At 34.9% G+C, this 13,499-nt stretch overlaps 1 protein-coding gene across 4 annotated transcripts in view; it reads right to left on the bottom strand.

Annotated features, from left to right (window-relative positions):
• The window catches only part of ASCC3 (activating signal cointegrator 1 complex subunit 3), a 282,281-nt gene that overhangs the window by 164,133 nt on the left and 104,649 nt on the right, over positions 1-13,499 (bottom strand). For all 4 annotated transcript variants that reach the window (XR_013956598.1, XM_080615418.1, XM_080615419.1 and 1 more), the window contains exon 11: positions 1,475-1,639. Coding sequence is in view for 3 of the 4 variants with exons in the window: in XM_080615418.1 (XP_080471544.1) it covers positions 1,475-1,639 (165 nt within the window). In the remaining variant the exon portion in view is untranslated. The remainder of the gene's footprint in view (positions 1-1,474; positions 1,640-13,499) is intronic.

Below are 13,499 nucleotides of genomic sequence, written 5' to 3'. Positions count from 1 at the left end.
AAGGGCATGTCCCTTTTCTCTGTTGGGCTCATTTCCGGCAGGTGGTATCGTATTCTCTTCCCTTGTTGTTTCTCTTATCATTATTATTATTGGTGGTAGCAGTAGTGATTTGTGTTATACCTTAGTTACTGGACTGTTTTTATCTCAACCTGAGGGAATTCTTTCGATTCTCCTCCCCATCCGTTGGGGGGGGGCGGGGGGAGTAGACTGCGTGGTTCTGATTTACAGCCTGGGCTTAAACCACGACGCCACTAAAATCTGAGAATGTTTACTTTAAAGACACTTAAGGAAAACAAGGTTATCAAACCCATTAAAGAAAGAAAATAGAATATCAAACAGCTTCAGTGCCCTTGACATAGTCCAAACTTTACAAAGCCCTGCTCTTCATTATAAACGAATTTATATCTTCCAAGTTTAGCTTCTTCTAAGGAATTCTTATTTATGTTGTTCTTTATACAGGAACTTTACACTTTCTGCACTCGAATCCAGCAGACATCCATTGTAGTTGGTTCTTAGAGGAGCTAGAATCAGATGGTTCAGACAGCCTTAACAAGGTTAGTGTAGCCTTGTCAAGAAAAACAATCTTCAAATATAAAACAATCTTCAAATCTAAAACACTTTAAACATTTAACACACTACAAATAGAGCCATAACAATACCAACTGTGTTTATTTTTAATTTGTTACAGATTATTTTGTATTGACATACTTTTGCTCTGCATGACAAAAAAAAAGACAAAAAAACCCCCACAAAAGAACAGCACTCTATCCTCTCCTTACCATTATATATTCATCTTAATGAATATTCATTCCTAAGTTCCACATTTTATTTTTCTTGCAAATACACATCCTGCCATTGAGATCAATCTTATTTATTGCCTAACTCAATCCTTCTTTTGTATAAGATTTAAGAACAAACCTCACGCATCCATCCTTTTCTCCTTTTGCCATTTTAAATCTTGGTATTTAGAAAGTATCACTACAGTGTGTGAGGGGGAAGACCAATTATGCTAAACTAAAAATTATGTAGCAGTGCACAAAGTTTTACCTAGATTTAAGGCACTATTCTTCATTAAAAAAAAAAAAAAAAAAATTCTTCCAGCAAAACTGCTAAATAAAAATCAGCATTCCTCGTAAGAAAATACTTTCAATCTGGGTTATGTTACAAAATTAACCTGATTATTATTTGTTTAATAATGTTTAATTTTGCTCTTACTTGTACAGTAAGCAAATTAATAAAGTAAATAAATAAGAAGTAGTTCTGTAATAAATTATGTATCCTAGAAATCTGATAGAAATCTAATACAGGAGAGATGATAGAAGACAAAAATCTTTAGTACAGAAGAGCTATAAAATGAATTGTAAGCTGCCTAAGCATTCTGATTTCATTGTCTAAGAATTTCTCAGTGTAAAAGCACCAAAATGTACCTATTCTTGGAAGAAAATGCAGCTCTTTTGGAGATTTTTTCTCTTACCTGTCGTAAAGTACGTGCTACTATACTTTCAAGTACTGGTCCTCTATCTTCATGTAACAGATGAACTTCATCAAGAATCAAGAGTTTAACCATCTGAGAGAGGGCTACATCACCAACACTTTTTCTTGTCACAACATCCCATTTCTCTGGAGTAGTCACAAGCATCTAGTAGAACAGAAAAAAAGAAATATTAAGGATTTACAAAGAAAAATCCAGACTAAAATTTATAAAAAACCCAGTATTTTTGTATACAGCAGAGTAAAGGCACTGTAGAACTTAACAGAACTATCTTAAGTTTTACCTACTCTTTATATGGTGCAGCCACGCTTTGCTGCATCTACATGTGTTGGATGGTCATTAGTAGTATTCAGCATGGAAAACATGGGAATATAAAGTAATAACTTCAAGTTACTGTACATCATATGTATACATTTTCCACATTAAAACAATGAGGCAGTTATTCAGAATCAACTCCTTACGTAATCGTGAGAATTACTTGATATATATGTCCCACTAAAAATTAACTATGATAAAATATTTCTGACCTTCACCACACTGCAGCAAACACCTAAGACCCCACCCTGTGAAATGCTTCCTCCCTAAGGCATACTTTCAAGATGTGCATTTTAATATTTTGATCCTTGCACTGGCAAAAAACAGATTAAACAACTTCCACAAGTCCTGGAAAAGGTGGTTTCCAAACTTCATTGTTTCACATACGCAGGTCAGTCGTAAGTCCCAGTTACGGTGCCATTTCTTGCATGCCTTTGCAATGGCTTCTCTTTTTGCATAAATCCCTCAGTAACAGACTATCGAAGAGATAAAACTGAGGTACATTCAATTTACAGTTGCCACAGAATTGTAGTACCCTCCATTCCCCACGTTGATAACATACTCAGCATACTTCATTTGACCCTAACACAACAACTCGAGAAAGTAGCTTTTTGAAATTCAAAATCAAAGTGGTCACTCAAAGAAAGGATCTCATTCCTCGCTCTGAAAAATTCTCAGCAGCTGTTTTAAATAGAAATAGAAATGCAGATTTCTCATGAACTATTCAACAAAATAATTTCCTATTTAGGTGCTAACTGCTAAGTATAAAATGCCCCTAGAAATAAATCTCACCCATTCAGTAATAAATTCAGTAGCAACTTGCCTGCAAGTTATGACTATGATGTAAGAGCAATTATTTATTGCCTATTCATAACAAATATAATGAATCACTATCCATCAAAGCTAGAGATTTCTGGGACAGGCACAAAGCTTACCTTACAACTTCACTTATTGCACAGAAAAAGAAATTAGAACTGTTAAAATAAAGGTTCCTTTTAAATTTATACATTCAGAAATAAGACACTACTAAGATGACACACAGTTCAATCTTATAGATGATAATGCTTCTATAGCAAATATACTAGTAAGTCCCTACAAAGGCTTACACATACACCATTGTTTTCATCTAGACAGCATTTCCTATACTCTAAGCAGCCATGGTAGATTACTAAAAAATTATATAAATTAAAAGTTTAAGAGACCCTATCAGCATCCAATCTCAAATTCAACCAGATAATGTAAGCCCAACAGAATATGTGATTCATGACATTTTCTTCTCAAACAAAATCTTGTCTGTAGGAACACAATGTACAAATACAAAAAATTAACATTGCTGCACTAAATTCCAGACTGACCCCAAACATGAAGACAGGTTAGGTGGCTTCCAAATGTGATGCTGTGAGGTATATAAACGGCACACATTAATGTAGCACCAAAACCAGTTTCTTAGCACAGAAATTATGCAAAAATAACACTGAGTAATTATGAATAATGCTTCAAGGCCCTGGCTAAGAAAAGCAGACACAGAGAACTAGCAGAGACTTACAAAATCTTTATGAAAATTGCTTCTCGAAACTTGAGCAAGAGCATTTCTTCCCATCAGAAGATTCAATTACCTTAAATACCACCAGCATAATATTAACAGCTTTTAGAAAGAAATTGATTTGCTGTCTCAACATTTTTGAAACCCAGCTTGACAGACTTCACAGCTACAGAATGAAAGAATGGTTGAGGTTGGAAGCAACATCTGGAGGTCATCTTGCCCAACTCTCTGGTTCAAGTGGGGCTAGCTGAAAGCTAGTTGCCTAGGAACATACCGAGACGCTTTTGGGTATCTCCGACACTGAAGACTCCACAACCCCACTAGGCAACCAGTGCCAGTGCTCGGTCATCCTCACAGTACGTGTCTCTTGATGTTCAGACACAACCTGCTGTGTTTCAGTTTGTGCCCATTTGCCTCTGGTCCTGTCACTGAAAAAACCCTGGCTCTGTCTTCCTCTCTCTTCCCTCCAGTCTTATCCCATGGTACTCTTCTAAGCAGATCTCTGGGGAGGCCAAAGTCTGCTCTCCCGAAGTACAGGACTGTGAGCATGCTGTTCCTTCTCCTCCGGATCCTTAACTCCACCATCTCATGGTCACTGCAGTCAAGTCTGCTTTTGATCTTCCCATTCCCAACAAGCCCCCTCCTCACTGGCTCCTCTATAACCTGGAGGAGGAAGTTCTCATCAGTGTACTCCAGGAACCTCCTGGATTGCATACGTTCTCCTGTGTTTTTTTCAGAATATTAGAAAAAAAGTGTATCTTACAAAACAAACGCACTTACAAACACTTTCTTCTTCACTTATCTCTACAGGATATACCCTGATAATATTTATTCTCCTTAGAGAAATATTTTTCCCTGCACTGCCTCACAATATTGTTCCAGTCCAATTATTTTACCATCAGAATATATCAGTCTTTACTAATTACCAAGAATTACTCCTGAAAAGACTCTGTGATATTACAGACTGTCCTGCAATATTTAAAACTTAACATATCACTCACCAAGTCACTAATATCACTGAGAGAATAGTGGGGTGTGAGAAGTGCTTCTATGTTTTGTTAAAATATTACTGGGTGCATTTTGTTAGCAAATACAGATTTTTCAAATGCTTGTAGAAAATAGTAGGTGTAAAAATGTATGACCATAATTTATTAACACTACTACAGATGCAACTGTTATCACTTTAAAATGAGCCATGTCAACCACAAAAAATTAGCAGCTGTACTTCCACAGAACAGTAATTAGCAAACAGTGAGGAAATATATTTAGCAATGCATATTAAGACTTTAAGGTGTGAAATACTACAAATGCAAGCTACTTAGCTAATTTGCTAAATCTAAATTGGCAATGTGCAGATCACAGGTTTATTTTTTTTTATGTCAGTCATGTTATCAGGATATATATTTAAACTGGTATCATTAATTTTTCCATTTCTAAGTGATGACTAAATATTTATTATAATGGTCTTTTACTTTGATCCTATCTTAAAACTCAAAGTAATGACCTGAATTAAAAACTATATTTGATATACTGTCTCATTTAGTAAGACCAGAGATCTCCAGAGAATGTCTGGCCAGAAAATATGATTGGTTCTTATATTTATTTTGCAGATAAAAATTACAGTTGGAAAAAAACTCCTTCAAAAAACCCCCAAATTATCTTTGTAGTCTAAAACCATAAACTGAATTCAAATATGAAATGTACTAATTAAAAATAGCTAAAAAAAAAAATGTTGCTAATCAGCAAATGTTAACAAAGATTATTTTTTCAATTAAAATAATAAACAAAGTAGCATTATGATCCATCTCATAATTAGTTTTAAATGCAGTAGTGGCTTTTCTTTTTATAATTAATTTTCAGAAACAATGTATTTTATCCACAAAGTTATAAACTCAAAACTCAGATTCAGCAAAAGGTTTCTGCTTTCTGTTTGGGGGCAAGGGAAGGACACAGTAACCAAGCCTTGAAACATCTTTTTAATATTTTCTCTTTTTATTTTTACTTGAGTTATCAGCACACTGAGAAGCATGTTCATTTATATTGCTATTTCACCACTTCACCTCTTTTAGTATTGAAATAGCTAGAAAATAAAGTGTCACATTTGCTTAATGAACTGCAACTCATGCATGACATTTCAATCTGGTTTTTGTATTAGGGTATGGCTGAATAGAAATGGGTTAACTGTCAATATTTCTACTGTCAACTTATCTTTCTCTCTGCACATACAATTCTCATTTTCCAATGCTTTTTGGATTATCATTAGTAACTATTCCACAACGACTTCTTCTACTAGGAAAAACATGGGATTATCACAGTGTCTTTTGTCTTAGGTGAGCACTGCTGCTCCATTTCACTTTTATATCAAAAGAGTTAACAGTTTATAAACTAAACAAAAGAAAACAAAAAACTTTCAAACCAAAATTATTTAATTTACCTTTGGAGATATTTAACCTATCCTAACATTACTTTGCATAATGTTTCGGTAAGAACTGAAAAAAAAAAGTCACTTTGAAAAATGGAGTCAACAAGGATGACACTAGCTGATAACTTCCATGTCAACTGACAAAATTTAGAATGACTGTGAAAATGCATTTTTCTATAATTGCATAATTTTCTAACTATTTTTGTCAGTTTCTCTTTAGTACTCTTAGAAGCCAGACTTCACTATAAGAGGCAGTTACGTTTTCACCATAGTTAAAAAATCATATAATCATAAAATGCTGATCGTTGTTGGATTTAGGTTTTTCTTATTAGTCTGTAAAGGCTTAGGGTCTCGCTGAAATCAAATGATCTTCCATTAATTTCTTAGAGTCCAACATTAATTTCTAGCAGTTGGCACAGCCTGCAAGTTCACCTTTTCAATAGTTCATTTGCAATCCTTTGAATTTTTTTGCTGCTTTAAGTTCTCCGAAACACATTTGCACATGACTAGTAACTATCTTCTGCTTGAACAATTTTTGCAAACACTCTGAGGCTAGTAAAACTATGATTATCCTCTCAAATTCCCACTCCCACAGGTACAATCCACATATGAAAATATTTCAGACCAAACTACGTAAAATATTTAGTTATAATGTCCCATCTTACAGAACTCACTGATTTTAAGTTCTTCAAGACCATTTTCAAGAACAGTTGTCCTCTCTTTACCCACTTTAGCCTGCAAGTCACTTAGTTGACCTTTTGTGTCTTTCATACATACAACAATAAATCAAAAATCAGGAAAAAAACCCACAGATAACTTCCTAATTACTATGATTTCCAGCAAACAATTAGAAAAGACCTGTATCATTCTGTGTGCCAGGTACTGTCAAAACAAAATGTATAAAGAACTGGTTTACTTGGATTTCAAGCTAAACATCAACTGGGATGACAGGAAAAAAGGACCGGTGTCCCATTTTTGGTTTAGACAACATACCATTATGATTACAAAGAAGAGGGAGAACAGTTGGTTGTGAATCATCAGGTTAGTAAGTTAAACTCTTCCTGCCCTGATACCTTGAAAGAGGATTCTCAAAACAGTCTATCTCACATCTGTTCAAACCCTTCTGGAAGGTAAGGCATCATTACTAAAGTAGGCATGCATGGCAAATTTTAAACATGTTTTCATTTTAGGTTTTTGCTTTATCAGACCTGATAACAACCTTAATTTTGTGACTGACAATGGGTTTATATAAGTTTGTATATTGTGACAGTAAATACTCTACAAGCCAAACACACTTTTGGCAATTTATCTTCAAACAGATTTTTTTAAGTTTTTATTCCTAATGCACATGATAAACAGAATTCAACTATTATTTAAATACAGGATGTTTGAATGAATTGCTGAAAAGATTACAAAGGAAAGACTTTGTTATATTTCTTATAGCAGAGATTTCATGGACATTCCTGAGAATAAAAATGAAACATTCCCAACAAACAGCAGAAACAGAAGATTGAAAACTAGTCTGCTGTAATTGGCACCACTCAGAAAATAGATCTTGCTGGCAGTGAGCTGTTCGATAAAATAATTTTTACAAAGTGAGTATGAGTAAAGGCTTTTGTGGAACTACAAAAATGGTATAACCATTAGATATTAAGTCCAAATAAAGAATTGCCAATCTTACAGGCACTAGACTTTGCCAGTAAAACAATCACAGAAGACTGACCTGAACTGAACTGATGAATTAAAAGCTCTGAATAGAAAAATTAAAAAAGATGGCAAAAGAGGTAGAAAAGTCTGAAGGACCAAAACAAAGGATGCACAAACCAAAATCTTTTGTGGAAATCTCTCACATCTGCACAGAGAGCAGCTGCTCCGCCTCCCAAATATTTCACTTTACTTCAGCTTAGCATTTACTCCTGTGTTTTAATTTTCCTGCTACTGTGCTCACAAATGAGTTATGAGGAGTAGTTCTTTATGTACAGTGTTTCCAAGAATCATGGTAATCAAAAACGTTTGACTGTTTTTTGTCTTATTAGTAGGCTCATGCAAACAATATGCCAAGAACTGTTAGAGATGGCAAGCTGGTGTGCAACTTTCATAAACGTTGAGGAAAACATCTTTTGGGGGATTTTTTCAGAGAAGCAGCTAATACCTGTCATCAGGAATAACACCTATCAACAGTGGTCAATTTTAACATTTAGACATGACCATTACTTAAAAGAACCATCCACAGCAACAAATTGTTCTCACCTAGAAAAGAGCAGGTAAGTACTTCTCTATGGTATACAGAATTTTTCTACTACAACATACCTATGTCTCACCATAGATTCAAAAATATCATCATCCTGTAGGGCTATAAGAACCTTAACACACACGTTCTTACACTGCACTAATAAATGCAGTATGCAAGTCCTTTCTAATAAAGCATTATATTAATATTCTTTATCATTTATTTACTCCCATGCCCTGTGCATGATAACATAGTATTTTAATATGTGGTTACGTAGCTTTCTAGAACATAAAAGGTAGAAAAATGCCTCGTACTTCGACTGGATAGTGTTGATATTCTGAGTAACAGCATTATTCCAGAATAAGCCTGCACATTGCCATACCATAAGCAGAGCAGTAGTAGCACAAACTAATATGTAGTTTCAACATCTTCCTTTAACAGAGGACATCATTATATATGACTTCACTATATCAGAATTATGAAAATATGTACAGTGGTACACACACATACTTTCAAACATTTGGTCTGTAAGTCTGAATTTGTACTACTGCATACACCGGGCATTAATATCTATCATTCCTCCTACAAAGAAGTTGTAGAATAAGCTCAAGGTTATAATAAACAATTCCAGAGGCCTCTGCATGAATGATCACAATAATAAAACTTGTTTGTTATGGGAAGTTTCCAAAATTAAATTATCTTCCCAAAGATGGATCAAGATTCACAAACATTTCGTGACCATATGTCATCACACCCCTGCAGCACAACAGAAATATTTTTGTATTTAACATACCTATATGAAGGTAGTACTTCCTCTTTGCTTTGAAATCATTAGAATAGCTGCTAAATAAACAGCAAATACTCCATTTATGTTATCTTTCTCTGTGGAATTCACAATATTGTTTCTCAAAGCACTGATTAAATCAACAAGTAATACACATTTCCACTGTAATTTCATTCTTCTATTTATTTTACTCTTTTAACAGCCGCATCTTTTCCATTTTGCATTAACATTTCTTTGTACCTTTCTCACCTTCTAGTAAGTAATCCTCTTAATATTTCAGTAGCCTTAGCAAAGGAAAAAGAAAATCAAAACTTATTATAAAAACCAGCTGATGCCTGTGGCTATGTGAGCATCTGCCCTCTAAAGGCTACCTCCAGTGCTCCTTCTGTGCAATGACCAGTGATGGTGGAGTTACTCATTTTGTTGTTAGCATAAGAAAGTCTGATTGAAGGTATCACAGCCAAAACTAAGGAAAGGTAAAGAGACTAAACCAGCCTGGAAATAACTGGATATATATATTCTCCACTGGAAAATGCATCTTAGGTATTTCAGAAATTTGCCTTTTAACAACATAAACCAATGATTAGATATGACTAGAAACTATTTCATCAACTGCAGATTAAAAATAATTCTTTTACTGAAATTAAATGTGATGAAATAAAGCATCATTCCAAATATAGGAATTCACTAAACTCTCAAAAAGTAGTATTTTCTAAAGTGCCTCGATGATGCTGTAGAAGAAACAATTTTAAGGCTTCTGTCATTTGTATATATAAGTAAAGAAAAAACGTAATTTATGTACAAAATACAAGCTGTAAAGATCTAAAAGCTTTGGAAAGCATGGAACCAGCCCTTCTCTCAACTACTGCCTGTAGCAAACTCATCTCCACCATAGAGATTCATGATGGACAGACAGCAATAAAGAATCCTGTTCTAGCCACTGCTGCTTTCTTGTCTTGACAATCTCTCAAAGATATCCTTACGTAGATTTCAATTAATATAACTTCCTCTTCTCTATTGTTTTCACCCTGCCACTGGTCTTCTCTCTTCTTCTCCCACTCCTTTACACACACTTATTGTTTCCTCTTACCACACTTGAAAACAGCATTTAAGAACACATGCCCGATTCTAGAGGAAGCATTGCTCAGTCACAGCCAGCACTCCTCATCTTCAGACAGCTTTTTGGCAAAGGCATATGTGCAACTTACACAGTTTACTCTATTCATGCTCTAACTATTTATCTTGATGCTTTCTTCTGGCAGCAAATTCACTGCAAGAGCTTTACGTGTGCAGAAATGGAGACACAGAAACCTGCACTCAATTACACATATCCACTCAGAACAGCTTTTCACTGGAATGCAGCATATCCTGCAGTTGTATACGGAAAGCTACTATGCTGGGGGGTTTTATACAGTTTGGAAACATTTCCCTTCTAAGCAGTGAGGCTTTGGAGCTTCTCACAACTTTTAATATTAGATACCTGATATCACACCCCATGAGGGACACTTCACCACTTCGGCACTCTCTGAAGTAAAACTTCATCAAAACATGTCACAAGAGCAGAAGCCTGCAAGTCACTTTCATAATGCTGCTTTTATTCCTCTTTTTATTGCACTCTTACTCTGTATGAGTTGTGCAAGCATTTCACAAAACCTCATGTGAACTGGAGCTCAGGCAGGGAATGGAATAAACATACACAAAGTAAAACAGAAGGCAGCAATTCAAAACAAGAATTTGAGGTAAGAAGACAGGAAGTAATAAAAAATTAATCCAAATATTTTGGTTTTCATAAATCAGAGGCAACCATCTGATGCTGTGTTTTACATAGTCAAAACAGAATTATGTCTCCAGTAAAAGAGACACCTTACAATACGAAGTATACGCAGATGAGCAGTATGCCTATTTGGGTGGATAGATGATGTCATATCAAATCTTAACATGTATTTGTGGTCTAAAGTAAGAGCAATACAGGATCACATACACATATATAAAAGCGTCTTAGAAACATTCAATAATAAGACTATTCTTAAAAAAGTATATGCATGAAAGATTGAGCTTTCCATGTTAGAAAGACTTACAGAGGTGCTTTATATTGATGCATATTAGCAGCAATTAGTAAGCTGCCAAAGCTAACACCAATAATCAAACAACAATAGGTCTAGAAATCAACAAGGGAACCACAAAAACTGTAACAGCTGCCACCCAGAACTCATTAAAATGGCAAATGATTTTTTTACTGAAGAAACCTAACATTGTTCAGCATGTTTTATTTTGTAACTTAATCCTAGGAATGCATGACAGTTCAGTTCTTTTACAGAACCCAGCTAACTAATCTAATGAAAAGGCAACCAATTCATAATGTCTCAGCACACCACCTAAGCACAGCGAGACACATATAACACATGACACATACTGTTGAACTGATTTTTTCAATATTGTTTTATTTGTTGTACACTCAGTATCACAGTTACGATTAACAGATTTAAGCTCATATGTTAAGATTTAAAATTGTATGCTTTCAGCAGAGTCCTGGCTGTTCCAGCAATTACAAAATTCATTTGTGAGTTCTAACACTACTTCTAAACATCAGTAGAACAGACTCTGACAAAGGCAAGATGGGAACGACACCCAGTACAACCAGTCAGGCTGATGAATCGGACAGAAAATTCCTTTTTGTTGCTGCTGTGAAAGCATTGCTGTTTTTTATATTCTCACTGAAAAAAATAAAAAGCTTTACATGTGGAGAAGATACATTAATCTAAGGAGAAACTGTGGAAAACAATATACATTAGGATCACGATAGCTGTACTGAGGAGTAATGTGGTAAGAACACCTGCTCTCTGTATATTTTTTTTCTAGGAAAAACAGTCTGTGTAGTCAGTACAAACCTTATTTTAACCACAATGAGGAAGAACAGCTTGCATGCTTTGTGAAATTTAGCTCTTATATTGTAGAAGATATAATTAGCCACTCAGGCTTCAAGTTTAAATAATGATCTAAATGTTTTAAGGGAGTTTGATCCAAAACATTACTCTCTTTTCCTTTTTGCTGTTAATCAGTTCACTAATTATAGTTGTACTAACCTCTGATATACTACTGTCAGGTCTGATTGATGCCAACAGCTCCCTTAATCAGATCTGACAACTTTCAGCAAGTAGCTGTCTCTTGGGACATTGCATGTTTTCAAGTCTTCTCAGTGTTATTTTGTGTTTTCTTCTCTCCTAGCCCTTTTTTCATATAAAACAGAGATACCTCCAAATAACAACAAAACATGAGTATGTATTTGTGTATGTTTTTAAAGATCATTATAGCAATATCTGGGCTAAAGTTAATAGCTTGCTTACTAGCTAAGAATTTATAAGGCAAAACTAAGTATGACAACATTTTTTAGACATTTCCAAGAAACACAGTATATTGTTGCTTGGTCAGTGGGCTTTTTGTTTGCTTGGTTGCTTCTGCTTTGGTTTGGGTTTTTTTCACTGTTTTCTTTTTTCTACCAAAGCTGAAAAGAAAAGGGTTTCAAAGTAATTCCTCCTCTGTTCTACAGGAAAACTTCAGGGCTGCACAGCTTCAGGAGACAAAGATAAAAGACTACCTCAGCTACCAGTTCTTCCAGTGTATTAGCATCAGCAGACTTTTAAGGCTTCTCACAATGATTCTGCATCTCTCATAAACTGTAAATATTAAAAGTTCAGAATAAGTTTTGTTGGCATAATTATAGCTTTTTATTTATTTATTTACTTTAATTTTAAAGCAAGCCAGAGTGGGGGAGAGAAAGTCCACGTTCCTTTTCCCGGTACTTGGAAAAAAGACCCACAACAGTGATCAAATACCTATTCTCTGGAACACAGAGATAACTTTTTCTCTAAAAGTGAGGAACTGCTCTTCAATAAGCAGTTGTTCTTGGCAATTCTTTTTGTCCTCTGTTCTGCTCCTGTAAAGCATCACCCCAAGATGTGAATTAACCCAATATTATGTGAAAGAAGATCAGATTGCAACAGTGACATTTTGTTCCCAATATCCTTTAACACACCTTTATTGAACATTTTTATTTTCTTTGACAGATTTGTATGTGAGAAGAAGCAAGTCATGTTTTTTTTTTATCTCAAATGTGGTTTTTTTGAGGATAAATGCATATCACTGACTCAGCGGCAAAGTATAAGAGGAAGAAAGGTTTCTTGATTTGGCTAAGATGCTGATGTTAAACAGATAGTGTATTAAAAGACAATTTTTTGACACCTGTTCACATAATGTCAATCCAAACAGCATTTGCCTCCATGAAGATGTGTTTTCATGAAATTTGCTTTCAAGTTTACACTCCAAAGAAAATTATGTACACTTCAGAGAAAATTACGCATGCTAATATTAATGACAACCAGTTTGAAGGTGACTGCAACTGACCTATGGTATGATTGCCAGATTCATATTCTTCAGCTATATTAACCACAAACTAGCACATTCTTTGGATTTCAGCAGGATCCTTTAAGCACTCAGAGGAAATGCCAACAGTTCAGTGTTGTAATAAAAGGATCAAACCAAATGGAGTTCCACAGGAGTCTATCTACCCCAATACTACTGCATATTTTCTTGAGTAATCCTAACGAGAGACTAAAAATTATGTTCACTACACTTTCAACTGCCATTATGCTGCACGGAGCTGTAAATGCATTGGAGTATGGATTAAGAAATTAAAAATGCCTTAATAAGTTAAGG

The sequence above is a fragment of the Psittacula echo genome, assembly GCF_963264785.1.
Source record: "Psittacula echo genome assembly, chromosome: 4".
Lineage (NCBI taxonomy): Eukaryota > Metazoa > Chordata > Aves > Psittaciformes > Psittacidae > Psittacula > Psittacula echo.
The sequence above is the reverse complement of the archived record's forward strand: the minus strand, read 5'-3'. Positions and strand labels throughout refer to the sequence as shown.